The 25,340-nt window shown below is 38.4% G+C and overlaps 1 protein-coding gene across 3 annotated transcripts in view; it reads right to left on the bottom strand.

The window, feature by feature from the left end:
* LOC126092348 (iron-sulfur cluster assembly scaffold protein IscU) overlaps nt 1–25,340 on the bottom strand; it is a 169,722-nt gene that overhangs the window by 103,977 nt on the left and 40,405 nt on the right. The window contains exon 4 of one of the 3 annotated variants that reach the window (XR_007521323.1): nt 19,271–19,409. The exons of 1 other annotated variant lie outside the window; for it this stretch is intronic. Coding sequence is in view for 1 of the 2 variants with exons in the window: in XM_049907887.1 (XP_049763844.1) it covers nt 19,324–19,409 (86 nt within the window). In the remaining variant the exon portion in view is untranslated. Of the gene's footprint in view, nt 1–18,857; nt 19,410–25,340 lie in introns of those variants that run through there. One more of the 3 variants, XM_049907887.1, reaches the window with a different exon arrangement.

The raw sequence follows: 25,340 nt of genomic DNA, 5'->3' as shown, positions 1-25,340 counted from the left end.
GCAGTAGAAGTTGTAACATTGATATTACTCAGTTCAGTTATGATTTTCATATTTAAATCATGCAGCGGTCACTGTGACTCACCCTAACTTCCAAACAGTTAAGGTTCGGAAGAATGCTACAACAGCAATTTTCTCAATTCTTAAAAATAAATTAAAAAGTATTTTAGCTTCTCTATGTCTCTTTTTTTATCAAGTGATGGAAACTGTTATCCGCTTTGATTTCAGAAAAATGTGGAAGTAAATATTGTATGGTAAAAATGGAAATGAGCGTTTGGTGTCATTGGCCGGGAGGCCCCTTGCAGGGCAGGTCTGGCCACCTTGGTGCAGGTCTTATAACATTCGATGCCACATTGGGCGACCTGCACGCCAGATGGGGATGAAATGATGATGAAGACAGCACAACACCCAGTCCCTGAGCAGAGAAAATCCCCGACCCAGCCGGGAATCGAACCCGGGCCCGTAGGACAGCAATCCGTTACGCTGACCACTCAGCTTTCGGGGCGGACAATATTGTAAGATGAGAAAGAATAATAACAATGGGAGCAGTAATCAACACCATAATCAGATATTGAAATTTGCTTCTAAGAATATTAGTACTAGTATGCCAGTGGATTGGTTGTTTTCACACCCATCATCAGAGAACAATGCTCATTCTGGGGTTCGGACTAAGCTTCAGAATGTAAAAAAGGAGCAGCAGAGAACCTAGTAGTCTCCACCTATTCTGCGCCTTGAACTCTGTCAGATGAAGAATAGTAGGGTTCCCCTTAATAGATAAGGTGTACACTACACACAGGAAGTGACTAGTAGTACATATGGCATGCACATGGTGAGAGATGAAATGCATGCTGAAAACGAAGTTACAATAGCCACAATGTTCTCAGAGAATGATCATCCTCACAGATCAGATATAGAAAAGGTTGATATGATAGCAAGCAGCATGAACATCCAAGAAAATATCCCAGAATTAGTATCACTTACTTTAGACTATAATGCCCACATAGAATGAGGAACAGAAAGTTGATGGAAACTGGAAATGAATGGCAATGAAATCATAATTTCATATTGGAAGATTTGTGGTAAGGATAGGTTAATTGTCAATTGTGGTGGCATATTTATTGCAGTAAAGAAGAGGTTCTCATGGATTCTGAATATGAATTAATCTGGATGAAGTTAAGCATCGAAGGTCAGTCAAAAATGGTAACTGCCTGCATCAGGATCTGTAGTGGTAGAGCTCTTCAGAGAGAACTTGCAGAATATTGTTAGTAATTTTCCTGACCATGCTGTTACAGGCTCTCTTAAATGGAATTAAAAAGCCTAGTGAGTACAGAATATGGACTGAGAGTAAATTGAACAAAGACAAAAGTAATGAGAAGTAACAGAAAAGAGAATGTCAAGAAGTTAAACATCAGAATTGGGGATCATGAAGTAGAAGTAGTTAAGAAATTCTGTTACCTAGGCAGCAAAATAGCCACTGAAGGATGCAACAAGGACAACTTCAAAAGCAGACTAGTGCTGATATAAAGGGAATTCATGGCCATAGTAGTCTAGTAGTATCAAACATAAGCCTTAATTTTAGGAAGAGATTCCTGAGAATGTATGTCTGCAGCACTGCACTGTATGTAGTGAAACATGCACTGTAGGCAAGTAAAGCATCTGAGACATAGGGCGACACAAGAATGTTGAAAATTAGGTGGACTGATAAGCTAAGGAATAAGGAGGTTCCCTGCAGGATCCATGAGGAAAGGAAATTGTGGAAAACACTGACAAGAAGAAGGGACAGGCTGATAAGACATCTGTTAAGACATCAGGAAATAATTTCCATGGTACTAGAGAGAGCTTTAGCCAGTAAAAACTGTCGAGGAAGAGGGAGATTGGAATACACCCAGTAAATAATTGAGGACATAGGTTGCAATTTTTACACAGAGATGAAAAGGTTGGCACAGGAGAGGAATTTGTAGTGGGTCACATCAGACCAGTGGGGTAGCTGAACTTGCCAGTTATAGATTGGGAGATACATGGAGACAGAGATTTGTGACACATTATTCTGAATGTCATGTCCAAAAATTACTTCAAGCAGATAGTTAGAGAACAAACTCGTAAAGGTAATGTCTTAAGGAATCAGTTAATGTAGAGAAAGGAATCGGTGATCATAAGGCTGTGATAGCAAATATGACTATGGGTATTACAAGAAATATTAAGAAAGGTAGGAAAATATTTTTGCTTATAAAGAGTGACAGAACACAAACTGCTGAGTACCTGACTGTTCAGTATAAAATATTCAATGATGATGATGATGAAGATGTTGAGCACAAATAGAAAAAATTCAAAAGCATCTTTCAGTATGCCTTAGACAAGTATGTTCCAAGCAAGGTCTTAACGGATGGGAAAGACCCACCATGGTCTAATAGCCATGTTAGAAAACTGCTATGTAAACAAAGAGAGCTTCATCACAGATTTACAAGAAGTCAAACCCTAGCTTAGAAAACAACAGCTAAATAAGCAAAAATGAGTGTAAGGAGAGTAATGAGAGAAGTGTTCAATGACTTTAAAAGTAACATTTTGTCAATCAACCTGAGTAAAAGTCTTACAAGTTTTTTGTGATGTGTAAAATCAGTAAGTGGTTTGAAATTTCCCACTCATTCTCTCCGTGACCATACAGGCACCAAAATGGAAGATAACAGAGAGAAGGCATAAATACTGAATTCAGTCTTCTGCAATTGCTTAACTGCAGAAGATTGTAATATGGGTTCCTCCTTTCAATCATTATACAAACATCGAAATGGTAGATATTTAGATAACCAATCATGGGATAGAAAATCAACTACCATCACTCAGAAGTGAAAAGGCAACAGGACAAGATGAAATACCTATAAGATTCTGCAATAATGTGAAAGAACTTTCTCCCTTCTAGCATCAGTTTATCATAGACCATAGGAGCAATGAAGGGTACTTAGCGACTGGATAAAAGTGCAGATTGTTCCCATTTTCAAGAAGGGATAGATGTACATACTTGTCTATATCGTTGATGCCCATCTGTTGTAGAAATATGAAACATGTTTTGTGCTCAAGAATCATGATGTTTTTGGAAAACAAAAATGCCTCTATAAAAATCAACAAGGATTCCACAAACAGAGCTCTTGCAGAACTCAGCTCGCTCTGCTCTTCTTTGAGATCCTTGGCACTGTAGACAACGGCGTTCAGGTTAACGCCGTGTTCCTTGATTTCAGGAAGGCATTTGACACCATCCCATACTGCTGATTAGTGAAAAAAGTATGAGTTTATCAAGTATTGGACCAGAATTGTGACTGGATTCAAGACTTCCTTGACGATGCAACTCAACACATCAGCCTTAATGGAATAAAATCGACAGGTGTAAAAATAATTTTCAGAATGCCCCAAGGAAGTGCTGGACATTCAAACTTTAAAATAAGCACATTAAAATAGAGCGGTTAGGCCCTTTTAGTATAGAAGAATTACTGTCAAAGTTTGAGCAAGTTAGGTTCCTTAGCTCCACATATTTAATGGCCAGCTGCAGGTAGGTGCCTTTACATGAAGACTCTAGACGTTATAGGGATTTGAAGGAAAATGTTATCAGTTTTGAGTACTATCTTCTAGCTGAAAAATATATCTACAGCCGTTTTCACATGTGCACTAGACAAATCATTGGTTAATGAATTACGTATGTATGCAGACACTCTATTACTCATTTCCAAACCAAGGGAAGAACACTGTGTGTTATTAAAAATTAAAACTTGAAAAAGATTACAGGAGAAAGGCAGAACAACAGAAGTAACTAAGTCCCATTTTGGAAGTGATGAATTAAAGTTTTTGGGTCATATAGTAGGTGTTAAAGGATACAATCCGATTCAGAATGGATTCAAGTGATAAACAAACTGCCCAGAAGCATGAAACATAAAACAATTGTGTTCATTTTTAGGGTTTGCCAGTTTCAACAGGATTTTTACAGGAGGACACTAAAGGCTGATCTGCAACTCCTGGGTTTGGGATGATTGTGTCTCTGAAGCATTTGATAATACTAAGTAAGCTCTTCTGAAAACCAAGATTTTAAGTCATCCAAAAATGAATCAAGCTTTTAAATTAGCCATAGATGCGTCAGAATGTGGGCTAGGTTGTGAATTGTTGCAAGGGGTATGAGATCCAGAGAAAGGAGAACATAAAGTGATAGCTTTTGCTAATAGAAGCCTTAATAAACATGAATTGAATTACACAGCTGTAGAAAAGGAATTATTGGCCATCATTTGGAGTTTACAGAAATTTCAAACTCTAATATGGGGATCAAAAATTATAATACACACAAGGTGTATGATGCAAGTAATGAGACACAGATCTTTTATCTACCAAAATTATTTTTTTCTAACAACAATACTGTCCCCCTTCAAAGTAATTATCTCTGGGAGCTATACACTGGTGGGTCATCATTCCCATTCTTAGAAACAGCTCTGAAGGACTGTATCTGGTATGGCCTTTAACATATCAGTCACATTCTTTTCAGTGTTCTCCATAGTTCTAAATGACATCCTTTTTAATATTTTTTTCAATTTCAGGAAAAGAAAAGAAGTGACAATACCTCATGTGAATGGGGCGGGGCAGGGAGGGGGGGGGGGGGGGCGTGGAACAACAAGAATGTCTTTTGAGGTTAAGAATTCAGATATGGCAGTGGCTATGCAACATGGGGCATTATCACGATGCTGCATACACTTGTCTGCAACATCTCAATTCAGACTTTTCCTGAGCCTTTCAAGGACATCTCTGTTAAACACTTGGTTGTGACGGACTGTCCTGGAGGAACACACTCGGAAGAAGACGCACATATCCGACTGACTTTCCATCAGTTTTTGAACTTGAAGGTCTCCCTGAGCAAGGTTCACGTTCAACATGTTCTCGACCTTCCAAAAATGATTTGAGCCAGCAGAAAACTGTGGTCTTGATAAGGAAAATTCCCCATAGGCCTGTGTCAATGTTTCAACTTTTGAAAGGTCCCACTCCCGGATTCCCCAAGCTTAACAAAAACTTAATGGCATACAGCTCCTTTAAATTCTGCTGTACCACTTTCGTAACACAAAACAAAAATATAACTTCAGTGACGACGCTCTCAAAACTTCCATGGTGGCTGTAGGAGCTAAAACTCTGAACACACCAATCTACACAAGTAACACAACACAGCGTTGTCAGATTGCTCACAGTGTTGTCAGTCTCATTACTTTTCTTGCACACCTCGTACACCGTCCGCCAAGCCCTAGCATCTTTAATAGAAAGTAGACAATTGTGTAGACAAATTATAAGATAGTTCTAATTCTTCCTAGAGTTTAGACTGCAAATAAATTACATCAACTAAATAACTTACTTTATGCATTTACCTCACTGCCCATAGGTTTGAAAAAGATGAGCAGAACAGAAGATCTTGGAATAACATTTACAGTTAAATTTATTCTGTTAATTGGGTCCTCCACGCATTGAGCAACTTAAATGAAACCTGTTGGTAACGCAATCTGGTAACCACTTGATTGCAAATGAAGTTAAATAGGGCTCCACAGACAGTACAACTGCAGAGTAACTCACCAGTAGATTGCTTGCAACACATTGCCAATGAACTGCGAGTTAACTCAGTGTCTGCATTGCCAAGCAAAGTTGTGCCATGTCCACAAACACAGCTCTGTATTGGTTTAATTTGAAGGTGAACAAGCAGGTTGTGAACATAAGCTTTGTATGCGAAGTGGAAAACATCCCGTTTATGCAACTAGATGCTTCCAGGCTACTGCAAGAGGGATCTGACATAGAAAGTGGGTGCAAAGTGGTAAAAGAATTTCATGTGCCATGTATTTAATGTATTATACATCTATTGTTCAAAATAAAATTAATAGTACATAAATGGGAGCAAATGTACAAAAAATGTTAAACATTCCAAAAAGCATTTTTTTGTGAGACTAGCAGTCTGTTATTCTCTAAAATTACAAACAGTGGAAACAGTGACAGAAAAGCAATAAGTCTCTGATATGAGCGAACACAATAATGTTCGCATGCAAGCAATTTAACGTGCACAAACAACTATAACCACTCTTCTGTGTATATAAATCTCAAGGTATTTGGGTTTTCAAAATCGAAATAATTCTACGTTATGAATATAATAGAAAGAAACATTTCACATGGGAAAAGTATGTATAAAAAAACAAAGATGCTGTGACTTACCAAACGAGAAAGCGCTGGTAGATAGACACAATAAAAAAACACACACACACACACACACACACACACACACACACACACACACACACACACAAACACACAAACACACACACACAAATTTCAAGCTTTCGCAACCCAAGGTTGCTTCATCAGGAAAGAGGGAAGGAGAAGGAAAGACAAAAGGATGTGGGTTTTAAGGGAGAGACTTTCCCCCTAAGGTAAGTCTTTCCACTCCTGAGATTGGAATGACTCCTTACCCTCTCCCTTAAAACCCACATCCTTTTGTATTTCCCTCTCCTTCCCTCTTTCCTGATGAAGCAACTTTGGGTTGCAAAAGCTTGAAATTTGTGTGTGTGTTTTTATTGTGTCTCTCTACCAGCACTTTCTCGTTTGATAAGTCAGAGCATCTTTGTTTTTTATATATAATTCTATGTTATAGTGGAAAAGATCTGCTGTACCAAATCACTGTAGTACTGTTTAGTTGCTTTTTAAAACCTATCAGTTTCAACTCGTCAGAGCTCCTTGGATGCTGCATACAGCCTTCAGTTTATGTTTCTTTTGATGTACAGATGAATCCAGGATTTTCTTAATTTTCTCCTCCATATGAAATAAAAATAAAAAAATAATAATAACAACAATAATAATAAAAATAGAGAATCACAACTTCCAGTGGGCTCCATCTATATCTGACATGCTGAGTGTAGTCAAAAGATGCTACAAACAGTACTCCTCCTCCTCCTCCTCCTCCTCCTCCTCCTCCTCGAGCACATATGGCAATTTTTTTTCTTTTTCTCCAGAGGTGCACTGTGTGCAGAACACCGCTGCCAGCCATTCAACAACCAGCTGCCTGCCTGCTACATTCCTTTTAACCACTCTGTGCACAGACAGTCTTATACCAATAATGAGGTATGACTACTAGCTAGTAAATTCAAAGGACAACGAGAGTTTGATGGGTATTTTGTTAATATTATTAGGTCATGGGACCAAGGGAAGTTATCAGAGGAGGCAGGGTGTAAATGGTTGTTCATGAAGATGCTTTGTTTTGAAGAATTAACAAATACTCAAAACATTTGAAATTTTGTACTCCTCAGTTAGCAGTAGAAGATCTTATTTGGTTTTTACTTAGAGGCTATGGTAGTTTTCGAATAAGGAAGTGTGTTCAACATATGATAAAATTCTACAATTTTAAGAATTTAAGTAGAATTTTAAGACTTTTTCACGGTGTCAAAACACTGAAAAAGACAATATCCAATTAATTTACAAAATGTATCCAATAATAACACATGCCTTACATGATATAACAGCAACCTAAGGGAAGAGGGAGAGTTTCATGTATATTTGTGGCTGTAGAAGGTTCGTGAAGTGCGTAAAATTATATCTTATAAAATTGACAAACACAGTCATTATAATAAATTGTTTATCAGTGTACTTTCAGGATGGGAAAAAACCCACCTGTTTACGTCCTTCGACTATTCTCTTAGAAATAGTTCTTATTGGAACAAGGAAAAGCTTAACACTAGCAAATACAATTTTTTGCAGAATTCACACATGGCTGACCAATCTGTATCTTGTGTGGTGTAAACTATGTAAGCCACAAATAGCAACAAATAGCAAGATGCTGCTGACCATTCCACTAACAGTGCAGTGGTTACAGATTTTCTCTCTATAGTGGCAGCACAAGTACGTCCAATGTGCAGCACAAGTATGTCCAATGTGAGACGAGATCAGAAGGATTTCCACAATCAGCAAAGATGACTGACAAACAGCCCTAACCTGGCCTCCATAATTTTTGGAAAGGACACACATGCTGCCATTACAAAATAATCACACAGTCAATACAGAAATTAGCAAAGATAAAGTAACCAAGCTTCTCAGACTAACTTGCATTACTTACAAAAAGTAGTGAATACTGTAATTAACATAATTAATATTTACATTTATGCTAAGTTGCCAAAAGTATGAGAAATGTCATATTTGTAATTAAACTGATAAAAAACAAGATGGTGATTTGAGGTCATGTGTAGCAGAGTACATGTAAGACACAGCAGCTGAGGAAGCCAAGAAATTAGCCACACGCTTTAAGTACAATAGGAGTAAATTATCTTGAAGTCCATGAGTAAAGAGGAGAGTAGAGAGATATGCGATATTAAACAGGATAAAGGTGTTCTACAGGATTTAGGTCAGGACTCTGTGCTGGCCAGTCCATTACAGGGATGTTATCGTCGTGTAATCACTCCGCGCCACAGGCCGTGCATAAACAGGTGCTCGATCATTTTGAATGATGCAATCACCATCCCTGAATTGTTCTTCAACAGTGGGAAGCAAGAAGGTGCTTAAAACATCAATGTAGGCCTGCGCTGTGATAGTGCCACGCAAAACAACACGGGGTGCACACCCCCTCCATGAGAAACGCAACCACATCATAACGCTACTGCCTCCAAATTTTACTATTGGTACTACACACTATAGCAGATTATGTTCACCAGGCATTCGCCATACCCATACCCTACCATTGGATCACCACATTGTGTACCATGATTCGTCACCCCACACAATCTTTTTCCACTGTTCAATCATCTAGTGCTTATGCTCCTTACACCAAGCGGTGCGTCATTTGGCATTTACCGGTATGATGTGTGGCTTATGAGCAGCAGCTCGACCATGAGAGCCAAGTTTTCTCACCTCCCACCTAACTGTCATAGTACTTGCAGTGGATCCTGATGCAGTTTGGAATTTCTGTGTGATGGTCTGGATAGATGCCTGTCTATTACACGTTACGACCCTCTTCAACTGTCGGCAGTATCTGTCAACAGACAAGGTCAACCTGTACTGTTTAGTGCTGTATGCATCCATTCACGTTTCCACTTCACTACCCCATTGGAAATAGTGAACCTAGGGATGTTTAGGAGTATGGAAATCTCATTTAGAGACTATGACAGAAGTGAAACTCAGTCACCCGACCATGTGCGAAGTCCGTGAGTTCCGTGGAGCACCCCATTCTGCTCTCTCACAATACCTAATGACTACTGGGATCACTGATATGGAGTACCTGGCAGTAGGTGGCAGCACAATGCACCTAATATGAAAAACTTATGTTTTTGGGGATGTCCGGATACTTTTTATCACATAGTGTACATAGGCTGTCCCTCAAAGTTGTCAGGATATTTTCTGTGGTGTTTTGGCAGACATTCATAATTTCATTTTTGCAATGTGTAGCTGGAGTCAGCCCAAAGAAATTCTGCTCACTGTGTTTTTCTTGGCCAGTGGCAATGGGAAGCCCTGACTTTTTTCCCCTTACAAACAAAATGGTTTTTGAAATGGAATATTAGTTTTATTGATAGGTGTGAACAAGGATAGTAAAACACCTAGAATAATCAGTATTGCAGCAGCAACAGCACTGCTTTGGCCCCCGCTGACTGCTTCCGCCTTGCAGCAGCGCTATCAGTTGCTGCAGGAATACTGATTATTCTTTGTGTTTTACTATCCTTGTTCACACCTATCAACAAAATGAATATCAATAGACATGTAAAATACCGCATTAAAAATAATTTTGTTTTTAATGGGAAACAAACTTGCTTTTTGTCAACATTGGACATCCCATGAAAAATGTGATACACATTATTCACTTGGGCTGACTCCAGCTACACACTGCAAAAATGAAATTGCAAACTTCTGCTGAAACACCAGAAGATGTAGCTGACGACTCAGAAGGGACGTACGTGTGTGTGTGTGTGTGTGTGTGTGTGTGTGTGTGTGTGTGTGTGTGTGTGTGTAGGAACACTATCACTGTGAAAATTAGTAGCTGCTTGGTGAATATCCTCCTGTAGAAGGAGGTGCACTTAATTTCTGTAGAAGTATACTGTGGATTTTGAGGCTTACTCAAAGCTGAAGAGTACACGTACCTCCCCGAATTCTATAGTCTGCTGTTTATATAGATGTAATAGATGGGTCATAAGGATGGAAGTGTTTTGAACTTTCTGTGCTGTTCATGACACAGTCAATAAAAAGTTAAGGAGTATAATATATAAGGCAACATAAGATTTCTACTAGTCTTTAAAAAATGCAACTTCTCTGGTTTGGCCCCCGCAGTGCCAAAAACAATAAAAAATATTACATGCTTTTACATGCTTTAGTGTATCTCCTGCGACACCTAAGGTAGGCAATGTAGCCAAGTATATTTATGTTTACCAAGTTTTGTATAATTTTCTACTGGTTAGTAAAAACCTGGTTAATTAAGAGGTGTCCTAGAGATGGTTCAATGGCTTTGAGCACTATGGGACTTAACATCTGAGGTCATCGGTCCCCTAGAACTTAGAAGTACTTAAACCTAACTAACCTAAGGACATCACACACATCCATGCCTGAGGCAGGATTCAAACCTGCGACCATAGCGGTTGCACGGTTCCAGGCTAAAGCGCCTAGAACCACTCTGCCACACCGGCCGGCTGTCCTAGGGATATTTATACCTTTTGCCATCAGTTAAGCTCTGTATTTGGGTTGTTACAGAATTTTGTACAAAATATTAGCTTAACCTAGATTACTTGTAAAACTATCTGCTTAGCTGTCTTTCAGATACAAGGTAGAGCAAGTAAGAAGTATGGATCACAGACCACAGTTGCCTTAGGAGTTTGTTTGGTTAACCAAACAGGAGTTATTTATGTTGCTATTCTCTCCACAGGCTGTCAACATCAGGATGCTACAACCTGTTTTTCGGACCTATGGAGGTGAAACTGGTGGTTACCAGTCTGTAGAATTGGGGATCATCATCCTCCAGTCCACAGGTATAATATGTCTCAGGAAGGGACACTTGTTGCGGGGGGTGGTATGGGCATATGTCTTCTCTTCTTCAGTTCTAACATTCCTTGTCTTTTTTCCTTTCTTCTCCATCATGAGTACCACGTCCATCTTCCCTCATTCATATTTAGTAATTTCTATCACAGAAATCCTTTCCTTATCTGTGCGTTACAACAGGTTTTTTTTTTTAATAGGACTGCCAGAGTTATTGTACAGATACCAGTAATTTCTTGACAATGCAAAAATAATGTTAATAATGTTCAGTGGGTAATAGAAATCCATGATTATAGCATGTACAAAGAAAATGATGAAATGGTGAATATCCATTCTGGGTAACAGAAAAGCTGTTAATCAAAACATAGGTGCAACTGGATTGCCAGTCCCCTTGGTGGCTAGTCTACACCTACTGAGTAATAAACATAATTAGGGAGGTGGACACTTTATAACTATGATTTTAAAACTTCGGGTTAAGTATTAAAGATCATAAACATGATTAAAGTTTCACAATGGAATTATATATAATAATGGTTGAAACAAAAATGATATGTTAATGGTCCTTTTTTATCAATGTGACACACACACACACACACACACACACACACACACACACACACACAGATATTGTTATCAAATTGGGGAAAAGTGAGCGATTGAGCACATGTGTAAATAGAAGTTGCCGCCATACTATCCCTTCATCAGCACCAACACAGTAACAATTACTTTACAATTGACAGTTCAGCACACAGCAGAGTTGCCACATCCCGCATGGTTCATGTGCATAATTTTACATTTCATTCCACTTGCTCCAACAGACAAACTACTTGCATTATAAATATGGAACTTCTGGTCACGAAGAGCTGCACTATGTTTCGAGGTGTAACATGCAGCTTGTCCAGAGATACATGTTCCACCTATTCATCGATGTTAGAAAAGAGATGATTATGTAAATGTAAGTAGCTCAGTAGTTGGTGGGAACATCCCACTGTTTGAGGCAGTTATGATCTGTAGGTAAAATTCATGAGGTAGAATGCATACAGAATGTCTACAAGGTGTGCCAACACCCTAGCAGACCCACTTGTGTGGACATTTAATTGGGCCATGCTGACACTACTTGGAGGTGTTCTGAACATCTCAGAATGGGAAACAAAGTTCATTATTAAGTTGAACTTTGGTCACTACGTGTGACACACATATTACACATGTATTAATGTAATAATTTGGAAATTCAAGATCTATTACAGTATAGTGTAAGATTGTTCAAGACAATTTAAAATACAACAATTTTGTGAGAGAACATTGAGCTATAACTTCATAGCTGTTGGACATATCAGTTATCATACCACCTGTATCTGAGAAGAGCCTTGTAAGGTAACCACTGGCATTGATTAGCAAGTCCAAGACATCAAGAAATCATCAGAAGGCAACCATAATTGAAAAGAATTACAGATAAAACTTGTGCAAGCTACCAAAAGGTGACAGAACCTTAACACCATTATCAGCATTAATATTACATGTCAGAAGGAGAATCAACACATTTTTCACTTTAGTTTCATTTGCATAAAGTGAAACACATTACGACATTGCACGAACAGTTTACAAAAATGCATTTTCTGAGTATGTTACCAAATTTTTGACATGCAGGAAACTTTTCTTGTTGAAGTTAGGTGAACTCATTAAGGGTATTACATCTTAATAATACATCAAATACTCCGAACCGGAACTTTGTCAGAGTTTTCTAACATCAGATAATTTCAGTTAAATACGATGCACTATTGTCCACTTACGCATAAAGTACTACATGGTCACCCACATGATTTTGTTATGAGAAACAGATTCCTAGGTTTATAATTAACCTGTTATTAGTTTTTCTGATCCACCTACATATTTCCAAACTAGCAAAACAAAGATTTGTGTGTGTTTATTGCAGTGAGAAAATATATCTTAAATCAGTCAGTGAGTATCAGAAGAAAGAACAAAAGCCACAGAAAAAAACATTACTTCAGTACTGCAGCAATTATGCTGCAAATAGTAATATTTGTTTTTTGTGATGCAGACTGAATTCCTCAGACGAACTTCATTTGGAGTTGGTTGCTGATAAGGCCTTCTTATAAAAAAATTTCAGAACTTAATGAGAATATTTTGTTACGTAGCTATTTACCATTGTAAATTGGGCACTTCAAACATGCAGGTGAATTCATTTTTACTCCTTTTCTGTGGTGATCATGGAAATGCTCGATGAACATCACTCTCACAACTATGACAGATGCTTGAAGCATCACTGTACCTGTCACTGTTATTAAATGAACTGGAAAAAACCATGTGCACCTGCACTGAAAAGGGCCGAGTCCATAATGGTGACCAATAACGGTGTTGGATATCCCTGTATGCTATAATAATCATAAATATGAAAGTAACTCACATCCTCAGAAAATGAATCTACAGTTATAATCTACTTATGCATAGAACTTTTTTCCTCAAGAGTTTCAAACTTCAGTGTTTTTCCAGCCTGCTTTTATTTCTCAAACATTTCCCTGCCAATTTTCACAAGAGTGGTTTTGTTCATGTTCAGAGCATTATTTCTAATGATTACATTGTTAAAGGAGAGCATTGAGCCACTGAGTTTTTCAGTCTCGGAGTAGTCACATAATGCACAAACCATTTCTCTCAACTGATCTCTTACAGAAATCCCCTGACCAACAGAATGCTGAACTTTATCACTCATAACTTTCGACGAACTATCTACCGACATTGTTCAGTACCACACAACAAATAACAGTAACAAATAAAATAGTACTTCCTGCAACAGTAAAAACAAACAAAATCACAGGGTGAAATGAACACACAGGACAGAAAGCTGTCTTAAACTCTAGCACACTGTGAGTGGAGGGGGCACGGGGTGGGGTGGGGGCTGGAGTGTTGGGGTGGAGTTTGGCACCTTCAAGGGTTTGCTGCACCTACAGATATTATGGGGTTCATGGAGCAGTGGAATAGTCAGTGCCTCCCCCCTGTGCTGCTTCCATCATAGCTGTCAACTATAAAGTAACTTTGAAGGGACTTTAACAATATGACATGAGAACTTCTGCTTCTCTGCCCTGGCTTGGGCAGAAGGATGAAGAGGTACATTTCACGAAAAAGAGGAGTAGCTATTAACAATTCTTGGTAAAACTTTTACTCTGCATGCAAGTATCCAAAACTGCAAGATATTCAGTACAACTGTGACTTATGAAATAGGTCATACTAGTGGGCATTCATAATAGCAATGCCATGGGTAACAAATCCTCCTGAGTATGTTACGCGGCTGTTACCATGCACATGAGGAACACCAACGTGATCAGACACCATATGATATCAAACATACAAGAAAGGTGTAGCTACTTTAAGGGATACTACAAACCAGCTCTCCCACCCAGTTCTCCCACTTCTCTTCCAGACACGAACTCAATGGCTGTCACAATTAACACTTGACTGCTGAACACGAAAACTGTGCCTTTCTTAGAATGCCAGCCTTTCTCGGCTGGTGTAGAAACTACATATCCATCACAACATAATGAAGACCAATCAAACCCATCAATATAACATTTCATATTTAAAACTGAGTGAAATCTTACCCTGCCTAATTATGGGACTGGTAGCAAAAGTGTTGATGCAGAAGTGTATCTGACAATTGAAAATGATCTACTAGTCTGAATGGCCCCATGAAAGATCCCTCACGCTACATGAAGGTATGGAAATGTTCCACAGCTGCAAGTTACAGAGCCCTGCATTGTGCAACTGCCTGCCAATGATCTGGTACTTCCATGCTGCTGCTGCGGCTGCTATTGTTGTTGCTGCTGCTGCTGGATCAGCACATGGTGTTTAACAGACACCCAGACACTGCATATTTGTGCATCCTTTCTTTACTCACCATTGTCAACCATATGCAACAGCAGTGGTTGGGCAACCACTGTGCCGCATTTTATTGTCCCTATCTGAATCACAGTACAAACAGCTTTTCCATCTAACATGTACATTAATATTTTGCTTTAAGAAAACAGGCACGAGCACAGATGCAGCTCGGTGTGGCCCATTTCAAACATGTTTCTTCCACTAACATCCTTTCATCGATATTAACTTACTGACATCCACAGAGCTCTCTTATGATAGAGATGCCAGTGATAACTATGTGGTGAAGTCGTTATAGAGGGCGATTCAGGTAATCTGTTCACCTAAAATATTTCTGGATCTGTCTGTGTGCTCCCAAGTCTGTTTTCACCCAGATGAGTCACAAGAAAGTCATCACTAAATGATCTATAGTCTCTTTTCATAGCTATACTAATTACAGAAGTATTGGCATCAACTTGATTTCTCTAAGGGAGCTACAGTAATTTCTGCTTTTAATATCTTAGTTCTAAAAGACAAATACAACAATATTTCATTCTTCAGAAATAAATTACAATATATCTGTTTTCAACATATAAATGATAGCTGCCTAACATGCAAATTGATGACTTCACACCCAAATAAAGAAATATAACAGGTAAGAAGGAAATAATGTGTTGAACTGCCACAATACCAGTATAAAAGTGGCACAGAGGCAGTTTGACTTTCATTTAGTTTGTATTTTCCACATGATTCAATTACTGATTGGTCTGAAAAAGTAAATGTCTTTAACAAACCAATAGAAACTATATATGCTACTTCCTTATGGAGGATGCAGAATAAACGTAAAGAGAAACGTTGAGTTGTATACTAAACATACCCTGACAAAGAATGACCAATAAAACCAACAATGCAGTGAACGTGCCAAAAATTGATATTAGAAGGTCACCAGAATATTATGCAGGGGTGAAAGATGCTCTGGCTGCTTTTGCTCATACCACATGTGTAACTCCATAGAATTGAGAGTCACTCTGGAATAAGTCAGCCCACTTTTTCTTCTTCTTCACTTTGCTTGCAAATAGTTTCTATCCATATCATGAGTCACTTCACCAGAAGACGATTGCAGAAGATCACTTGGAATTCTGTCACGAAGTTCTGATGTGATATCAGAACAAGAGATCCTTCCTTCAAAGAATTATCTTCACCAATAAAACCATTACTACCAATCACGGAAAGCTAAAAGCAGGAGATGTGCATTACTGGACCAATGGAGCAGGTTGAACATCAGAGGCAGTGGAGTGTGCAAGTTTGTTATGGGATTATTAGATGCAATGTGATCTGTCTGTACTTCATTGAAGAAACTTTAAAGGGTAAAATATATACACAACTTCTTTTCAAAGTGCTACCAGCTCTCCTAGAGGAAGCACCATTTGAAATACATAGAAATGTGTGGCTCCATCACGACGCATGCTCAGTCCACTACTCACTTGTGGTTAGGAAAGTACTCCCCATCTCTTTCCTGGCTGCTGGATAGGATGTGAAGGCATTATCAGTTGGTCTACATGTTCGGTTGATTCGATACCATTAGACATTTTTCTCTGTGTGCATTCAAAGATGAAGCCTAAGCGAAAGTTCAAATGGACCAAGAAGATTTAAAATATCTCATTGTTACGGCATATGTAATTATATAGACAGAATTTCTTCATTCTATCTGTAAGTCCTAGCACCAGGGACTGCAAATGTGTATTTCAGTAGACAATGGGCATTTTGAACACTTTATAACAAAGGGATTTTTAAGCAAGTGCTTACGGTCACAGTCTTTGGCAATTTCTCTTTTGTTGTTGTAGCTTATGTAATTTTGCAATGTAAGAGTGTATCTTACCATGAAACTCGTGGTGCAAGGCTATTATTAAATAATATTTACATACCGATTCCCTGTTTTACAAATCCATTCAGTTTGTTATGTCCACATTTGCTTCACAAGGATCTAGCAGAGAGAAGAGCAGAACTGTTACTGTAGCCAGGCATTGAATTAGTGCTCTATGCCACATCCTTTGCCTTTCAGTTGGTGTGTTAGTCCAGCCACATGTAGCTAAGTGTGATTAGCATCAGTTTTAAATTAAACTTTTCTTTAGTATTCCACTTCTGCAAGTAGAATCTCTTGGCTGTGTCAAATGGGAGTTCTCCATCAGGCTCGTGCAATAGTTTCCTTTAACAACAAACTTCTGCACAAGACTGCAATTTGGTTCATGTTCAAAATAGATAAATTGTAAGTTGTAAATAATGCAACTTCTCCAAACTAATAATTGCATTCTGAAGACAAACCCCCTTGAATTAGCCTCTTTTACAACTCCTTGCATCAGAAATTACTATTGTTCCATTTGAAAAAGTGAAGCTGATACCAATATTTCTGCACTTCATACAGCTATGAAAACTAGTACACATCTTTTAGTGAGGACTTCTTCACAACTAATTTGGCTGATGATAGTGTTATGATATCCTAAACAGTTCAGGAAATGACTGAGGTAAACAGCTTAGCTCATCACACTGTACATTACTTACTATGTAATGACTATGTCAGTGAGTGCCCATCTTAAACAGCACGGTAGGAAAGCCAGCCCAAAAAGAGTATATTGAGACCATTTTCTCATACTATAACTCTGGCAGAGCAGAACTCTAGTTTGAGCCCATCTCTCATTGCTCTCTTCATGAGAGAATGACATCCCAAGGACACTTGTTTAACAAATACCAATGTCCTCTGGTGGTTATTTTGTGTGTGCATCCATTTTCTTCTATAGAAAGGTAACACAGTATGTATCTGGCTGCCAACTGAACAACACTTGGTTACTGACTGTAGAGCACTATCTGGTGTAAACAACCATTCTTTAATTTACTGTTACTGAAATAAGACAAAATTTCGGATAGTAATGATCACATGAGCACTGAATTATCATTAAATATCCACTAACTTCTACATCCTTATTTTACAGTAATTTACACAAGTTTTCTAATGTTGTGGTCATAGGACTCTTGTGTTGTGACCTCCTGCACTTTGATGAATGAGACATTCATTGTCAAAATGACAATATGTCATCCACTAAGCCGATACCATTTCAAAATTTCCTCAGGTGTTCAAAATGACCTTTGTTGAGTTTTTAGGCCAACTCAGCTGGTGGTTGACACTTTCCATATCACTGAACGTGCTGCCTCATTACGAGACCTATGAAACATTCTGTGTACACAGCTGAACGTTTTCTTACTACCCTTGATTTGATGTCCTCTAACATCTGCAGAACCAACTTAACCCTAGATATGACGACAATGAATGAGTCGTCGCCAATGTGAATGACTGGGGCCAATGCTAAATAGAAACATACAAATATCTTCTTGCATATACAGCAGGTTTATCAGTGAAGTCGATAAGGAGCTGACTGCATGGTCTAGGTCTGCAACGACTAAAATAATTAGAAGTCATTGGTAAAAAATGTATTGTACTTAACTGGTGGTACAGGAGTCTTCATAGTCAGGATGAATATAATTACAAACAGAGCTACAGAGGCATCACATAGGCCATACTTTAACTAAGCGCCTTGACAGAGGTTGCTTCTTATTAGCTGAAGGCTATACTACTTTCCTACTTCATGTCCTGAACAAGGGTGGATGAGCGCTCGCTACAGAATTGTTACAAGCCGCGGAACAGCATTAGTCACGACTCGTGGGTCCAGCGATACTAGTATGGACCACGGTTGATAACTGCAACCCCTATCAAGTGTGGTATTGAATGTTGATACCACAACCCTAACACAAATTTTTCCACTTTCATGAATACTCAATAAAAGGAAAGTATGTTTAATTTAATTGCTTTCATTAATACTACCCCTTCCATTTACTAAACCCCAATTTGTTGAGAATAAAGGCTACTGCTGTAGAAAGAATTATATAATGAAGTATTTACATGTCTCACAGGTAATCAGAAAAAACATAAAAATGAAACTCCTTAATTACATGTAAAGCATTTATTCTACATACTGTCATACAAATATATTTCTTTATAATTGTGTTTCCTAAGAAAATTTCAGTAAAAGAAGCAAATGACAGAGGTAATATTTGCAATAACTTAAAATTTCAACTTCACAGAGAAAAGCCCCTACTTCCTCTTAAAGGAGAATGCGTCATCGCATTCATGAAACAGGCACCTATATCAAGTGCATTAAGCTTTATATTAATGAATATTAATCTAGTCACAATATATTTACATGAAATTTTAAAATTAAATATCACAGATGTGAATCCACTGCAGCTGTCATATGCCAAATAAAGCTGCTTACTAATTTCATGGCTTCTTCATAAATGGATTGTATTTTCATAAATTTTTGTATTTTATTTTTTATTCGATGCTTCATCAAATACAAACCTTGAATTAATCTTAAAATCATTTTCTGAATATTTTTTTTAAATCATAGGTCCTTATTCTTTTCCTTTGTTTTTGGAAAGTGATTCCTGTTTAATCTTGTAATCTGATAGAGCTGCCTTTATAGCATCCTCTGCCAACACTGAAAAAGCCAAAGAAAGAAAATGTAACTATTATACTTCCTTTGCTGCCAATATGGAATTAATCCATACATGGAGCACTGAAAGAAATACATTTCCAATTTCATTAACACTTCAAGATTACACACAAATTATCTCAATAGTGACACATAAAGCGTCAATGGAAAGTTCAGCTTTACAACAATAAAATTAAATGAAGCAAGCATTAAAATATATCTGATAAGCATTAAAATACTGAAGTCAGGAATGCGCATGCGACTTGAATGTGGAAGTTCCATTTTCAGAAGAAAAAGACTGTTGGTACCCCAGTTCCTATTGGTTAAACAGGGTGGTATCACTGAACTGCTAATTTTATTATTAAGTAGAGCAAACACCAGTATTATTGTTTAAAATCCAAAAGTTTTGGCACTTTATATATTTCAGAAGTTTTTAGCATCTTATAAAGCACTGTCTATTAAATACCTTTAAGAATTAATATGCTATATCAAATAAGACTTAGATTTTGAGCTTATGCGACAAATGCTTCAGGATGCGGTAACGGAAACTGGTTTAATGTATGGAAAAATTTTCATATTGTTTATTGATTCTGTTAAACTAAAACATTCTCCTTCCTGGAGTGTACAGAACCGTATGATACTTACCATTTTCGTTTTCAGTTTCCTCAGATGCAACTTGACCTGCATGTGTGCATCACACTGACACAGAAGTGCGGTGGCCATATGGTTATACGGCTAAACTTTTCTTATTCTGGTTTTAAATTAAACATTTTATTATGGCTGATGATGTCAGTGGCTTTCTTTGGGTAACTCTCTTACCTTTTTTTAGTGGTTTACTTATTGCTTTGAACCAGGGCAACCTTGCAAACAAAGGTATTCCCTCTGGCTTTATGTCAGGATTCAAGAGAAAACATTATCGTAATAGGCTATTTCATTAATGGTGTGAAAACTGTCACAAATTTAGGAAGTTTTAATGCTTTGTAATATTTTATTCGGCTTTGTGAATGGAACAGAACAATTGTGGCTCCAAGTAGTCCACAAAGCACCATTTTAAAAGTGCATGGAATCCACGGTTCATGATAAACATTGTTGCCTGGCCTTTACATGTTATAAAACTTATATTTGTAGCAGGACATGGGATCAGTAGATATGATCACATTAAGATTAAGGAAGCCTGCCTTGGCATATTTCAGTAATGTAAGTGGATAAAAAGTTACCATACATGCAGCTTCTTTTCCTCTCTCCCTTTCCGTTCACACTTTTCATTATACTTCAGACCACCACAACCCCCTCTTCCAACAATTCTTTTCACAATTTGCAACATCTGCTGACACAATACAATGGAAAGTGTTTTGCTTGCTGATAGAGAGCTGCCTTAATTACAGAGTTCCATTATACAGCCTTTTTATTGGTTTGACGTCTCTTCCAGTGCTGCTCATGCTTTCTGGACGCGTGTGCAAGCATAGCCATATATGCATAGAACAGTACACTATGTAAAAAGGAAATAACTAACCATGTATGTATAAAGAGTAAAAGATAGTCACAGACGTCGGTTCATGGGCACAGCAACGCTGAGAGCCTATCCTAGTTAGGGTATGAATGAATGGCACCACCTGTGTGCTCGGTCCCTAAACTGGAGTTATGAGTGAATGCTTCATATTTTATTGTAGAACCCTTTTGCATCTTTGGCTTTCATTTGAGGTATTAACAGTCTAACTTCAATTTACAATGTACGTAATTTAGAATGGTACATTCTTTGAGTATATGAAGTACCATCAAAGTACCGGTAAGTGGTGGGACCTGTAGTTCCCTTGGCGCCACAAGGCATGTCATTCCTTATTCCTGACCTGGGACTATAACACGGGGGAGTCTGAGAGGAGGTTCTTTGCATACAAGCAAGTGGGGGAGTAAGTTCTCTACACAGGCTTCCAAAGCCATACCTCAGCTGGTCTACCTTTCTGGAGCAGAAAGATCCTTTCATTGTGGCACTAGGCTGTGCCCTCCTGTTGCAAGATACCTTCATATGTGAGTTCAGTGAGTAATATGTACATGGTATAAGATGATGGGTGATGTGTGAGAGGCCTGGAGAGAAGTTCACCACTTCTTAGTAGTATCTTTGATCATTCCAAGTTCATTGGTACGTTAAGTATGTTGCCACTCCACATCCCGTGCCCTCAGGATATGATCTCAAATGTAAGTTAAAAACAGTACCTGGTGCAAAGTCAATGTTTTCATTGTGGATGCATCCCTGGCCAGTCTGTCAGCAAGTTCATAGCCTAATTAACTCCATAGCATCCAAAGTTTTGGAGGTGGCATAACAGATCATGAACATTGGAGACAAGCATGTCTCATGAGTAGCATTGCTCTACTTCTTACAATCCACTCAAGGAGCATTACATACAAGGAGGTTCAGTTTCAACAGAGTTTTCACTTATTGGAAAGCTCAAAATATAGCTGTCAGTTCTGTCGTAAAAGTATTGCATGTCTTTAACAGAGAACATTAACCCTTTTGCAAATACATATGCAAAACTGACACTGTCATAGACCTTAGAACCATCTGCATATACAGTTTCATGAGGTAGACAATCAATCATAAGGTACAGAGTTGTACATCCACCGGTAAGTGGTGGGACCTGTAGTTCCCTTGGCACCACAAGGGAAGTCATTCCTTATTCCTGACCTGGGACTATAACACGGGGGAGTCTGAGAGGAGGTTCTTTGCATACAAGCAAGTGGGGGAGTAGGAGTTCTCTACACAGGCTTCCAAAGCCATACCTCAGCTGGTCTACCTTTCTGGAGCAGAAAGATCCTTTCATTGTGGAACAGAATTGGGTAACAAGGGTGTTTTGGTTGCTGCTTGATAGTGATTGCATAGCTGATAAGGATGAACTGGTGTCGCACTCTCAAACGTGAGATGCATATGAAGGTATCTTGCAACAGGGGGGCACAGCCTAGTGCCCATCTTGAGCCCCTTTGATGGTACTTCATATACTCAAAGAATATACCATTCTAAATTACGTACATTGTAAATTGAAGTTAGACTATTAATACCTCAAATGTTAGCCAAAGATGCAAAAGGGTTCTACAATAAAATATGAAGCATTCACTCATAACTCTAGTTTAGGGACCAAGCACACAGGTGGTGCCATTCATTCGTACCCTAACTCAGATAGGCTCTCAGCATTTGAGGTTATCAACTGGGCCTGCGACATAAAATTAGCGTTTTATAAAACCACTAAATCTCTTCTCCAAGATGTCCACATTACTTTACTACAAATATAAATCCTAAAAAGCAAAATTGGTCAAATATTTCTGGCAGCTGGTCTCTCGAGCAAAGTTTCAGTTGATGATGTACAGATTTAAGTCTCCAAAAATCTTACTAAACTACTGAATTCATTCTCTAAGAGATGTTGGTGACAAAACAGAGAGCAAAAAATGCATGACAAGAGATTTTGTTGGTGAGAGAGAATGGCTATGCTTCTGGGCCCAATTTTGTGCCCTTTGTACAGCATTTGTGGTGGTTGTTCTGTAGAATGAAGTGATTAAGAGCTATAATATATACAGAAGTCTTCTACATATGATACTGTTGAGACGGTGGAATACACAATAGTTACAGTAACATTGATTGCAGTAGCAAAGAGGGTAGCACCAATCCCAGTGCGACTATTCTCCTGGACATATTGGGTGCTAAGGGTCATGCAAATTGGTACAGGAAACAGTCTGAATGAGAAAAAGTTCTTTATAAAAACTGTTAGGTAATCCTAATACACCATTTTACACAACGTGGACAAAACGTGATAGCTCTATGTAGTATCTTACACTTTTTGTATATCGATGAATACAATGCAATGTGTTGGCAGTGTGCAGACTGCAGACTGGTCTCAGAAGGTGGTCAGTGGTAGACAGATATTCTTGGATGTCAAAGAAAGTACCCATTTCGATACTATGCCCCGATAGTCACCAAAATTTCTAATAATTTAGATAAAGTAGATGTTAGACAATCTGTCTGTTGTTATCTATGTTGAGTGTGTGTTTTCTCAGTTTCAGGATGGGTACCACAATAATCTCCCTTCACTTGGACGGAGAAACTCCCTCTTGTTATATCCAATTAAAAAGTCTCCTGGATACTCAACTTCTGTTGTTCAGGTGTTAAAGCACCTGGTTGAAAAATCTGTCAAAACTGAGGGACATATTTTTTTGTGTGAAGCTAAAGCACTGTTGAGTTCCTATTCATTAAAAGAACCATTATATGTTTATAGGAGGTGGGAGTAAAAGGAAAAGTGTAACATTCTATGCAGTGTCCATAAGTTGCAAAGACAGGGCAGCAACTATGGGATGCAGATTTTTCTGCAAAGTATGCAGCACGAATTCCATGATGGCCAAAAGTCTGTGATAATGTTCCCATTATGAGAAATACTATAGATCTGTGGGGAGAAATGCTTGATAGATCTGTGGTTAGTTTATGTCCACAAATACGTCTAAATTTATTCCTTACTTTGTAGTAATTGAAGGAAAGCCATTGACTAAAACAGAAGTGATTTCTGGCATTCCCCAAGGTAGTGTTACAAGCCTTCTACTGCTCCTTGTCTATATAAATCGGTTAGGGGAAAATCTGAACAGCTGTCTTAGATTGTTTGCAGATGATGCTGTTGTTTATCATCTATTCAAGTCATCAGAAGATCAAAACAAATTGCAAAACAATTTAGAAAAGGTATCTGAACGGTGCAAAAACTGGCAACTGACCCTAAATAATGGAAAGTGTGATGTCATCCATGTGAGTGTAAAGGAATCCATTGAACTTTGGGTACACTATAAATCAATCAAATCTAAAAGCTGTAAATTCAATTACATGCCTAGCTATTACAATTATGAACAACAGAAATTACAAAGAAGACATAGAAAATCATGTGGGAAAGGTGAACCAAAGACCACATTTTGTTGGTAGAACACTTGGAAGATGCAACAGATCTACTAAAGAAAGTGCCTATACTATGCTTGTCTGTCCTCTTTTGGAGTATTGCTGCACAGTGTGGGATCCTTACCACATAGGATTAACAGAGTACACCGAGAAAGTTCAACAGTCAGTATGTTTCGTATTATCAAGAAATTGAGGAGAGAGCATCACAGACATGATACAGGATTTGGAGTGGACACCATTAAAACAATGGCATTTCTCACTGCAGCTGGATCTTATGAAATTTGAATCATCAACTTTCTATTCCAAAAGCAAAAATATTTTGTTGATGCCAACCTAAATAGGAAGAAACGATCATCACAATAAAATAAGGGAAATCAGAAAAATATAGGTGTTCATTTTTTCCATGAATTGTTCAAGAGTGAAATAATAGACAATTATTGTGAAGGTGGTTTGATGAACCCTCTGTCAGGCACTTAAGTGTGATTTGCAGAGGTTTTTTTTTTTTTTTTTTTTGGTTTAAGGGCGCTCAACTACTGAGGTCATTAGCGCCCAGTCACTGTTAGAGCACATGGAATCTGGTAAAACTCAAGGGGATGGAGGGGACACCAGAAGGACCTGACAAGATGCAGATAAAATAAGGACAAGATGCAGATAAAATAAGTAAAAAGATTAAATGTCTTTGGACAAGCCAGTTAAAGTTATAAAACGCAGAATACGAGCAGCTGCTCGAGCGTCATCAGCTAAAACATCCGGTAAAGTAGATGGCAGGGACAGGACAACACGAAATTGACTAAAACGGGGACACGACAATAAAACATGGCGCACTGTTAATGCCTGACCACAAGGGCACTGCGGGGCTGGGTCACCGGAGAGCAGGTAGCGGTGGCTAAACCGGCAATGCCCAATCCGCAACCTGGTCAGAAGGACCTCCTCGCGCCGAGATGGTCGGGAGGAGGTTGTCCAAGCAGTTGGGAACGGTTTGACTGCCCGGAGCTTGTTTCCTTGGAGGGATGACCAAG

This window comes from Schistocerca cancellata, chromosome 7 (genome assembly GCF_023864275.1).
Source record: "Schistocerca cancellata isolate TAMUIC-IGC-003103 chromosome 7, iqSchCanc2.1, whole genome shotgun sequence".
NCBI classification, from domain to species: Eukaryota; Metazoa; Arthropoda; class Insecta; order Orthoptera; family Acrididae; genus Schistocerca; species Schistocerca cancellata.
This window is presented reverse-complemented; position numbering and strand designations above follow the sequence as displayed.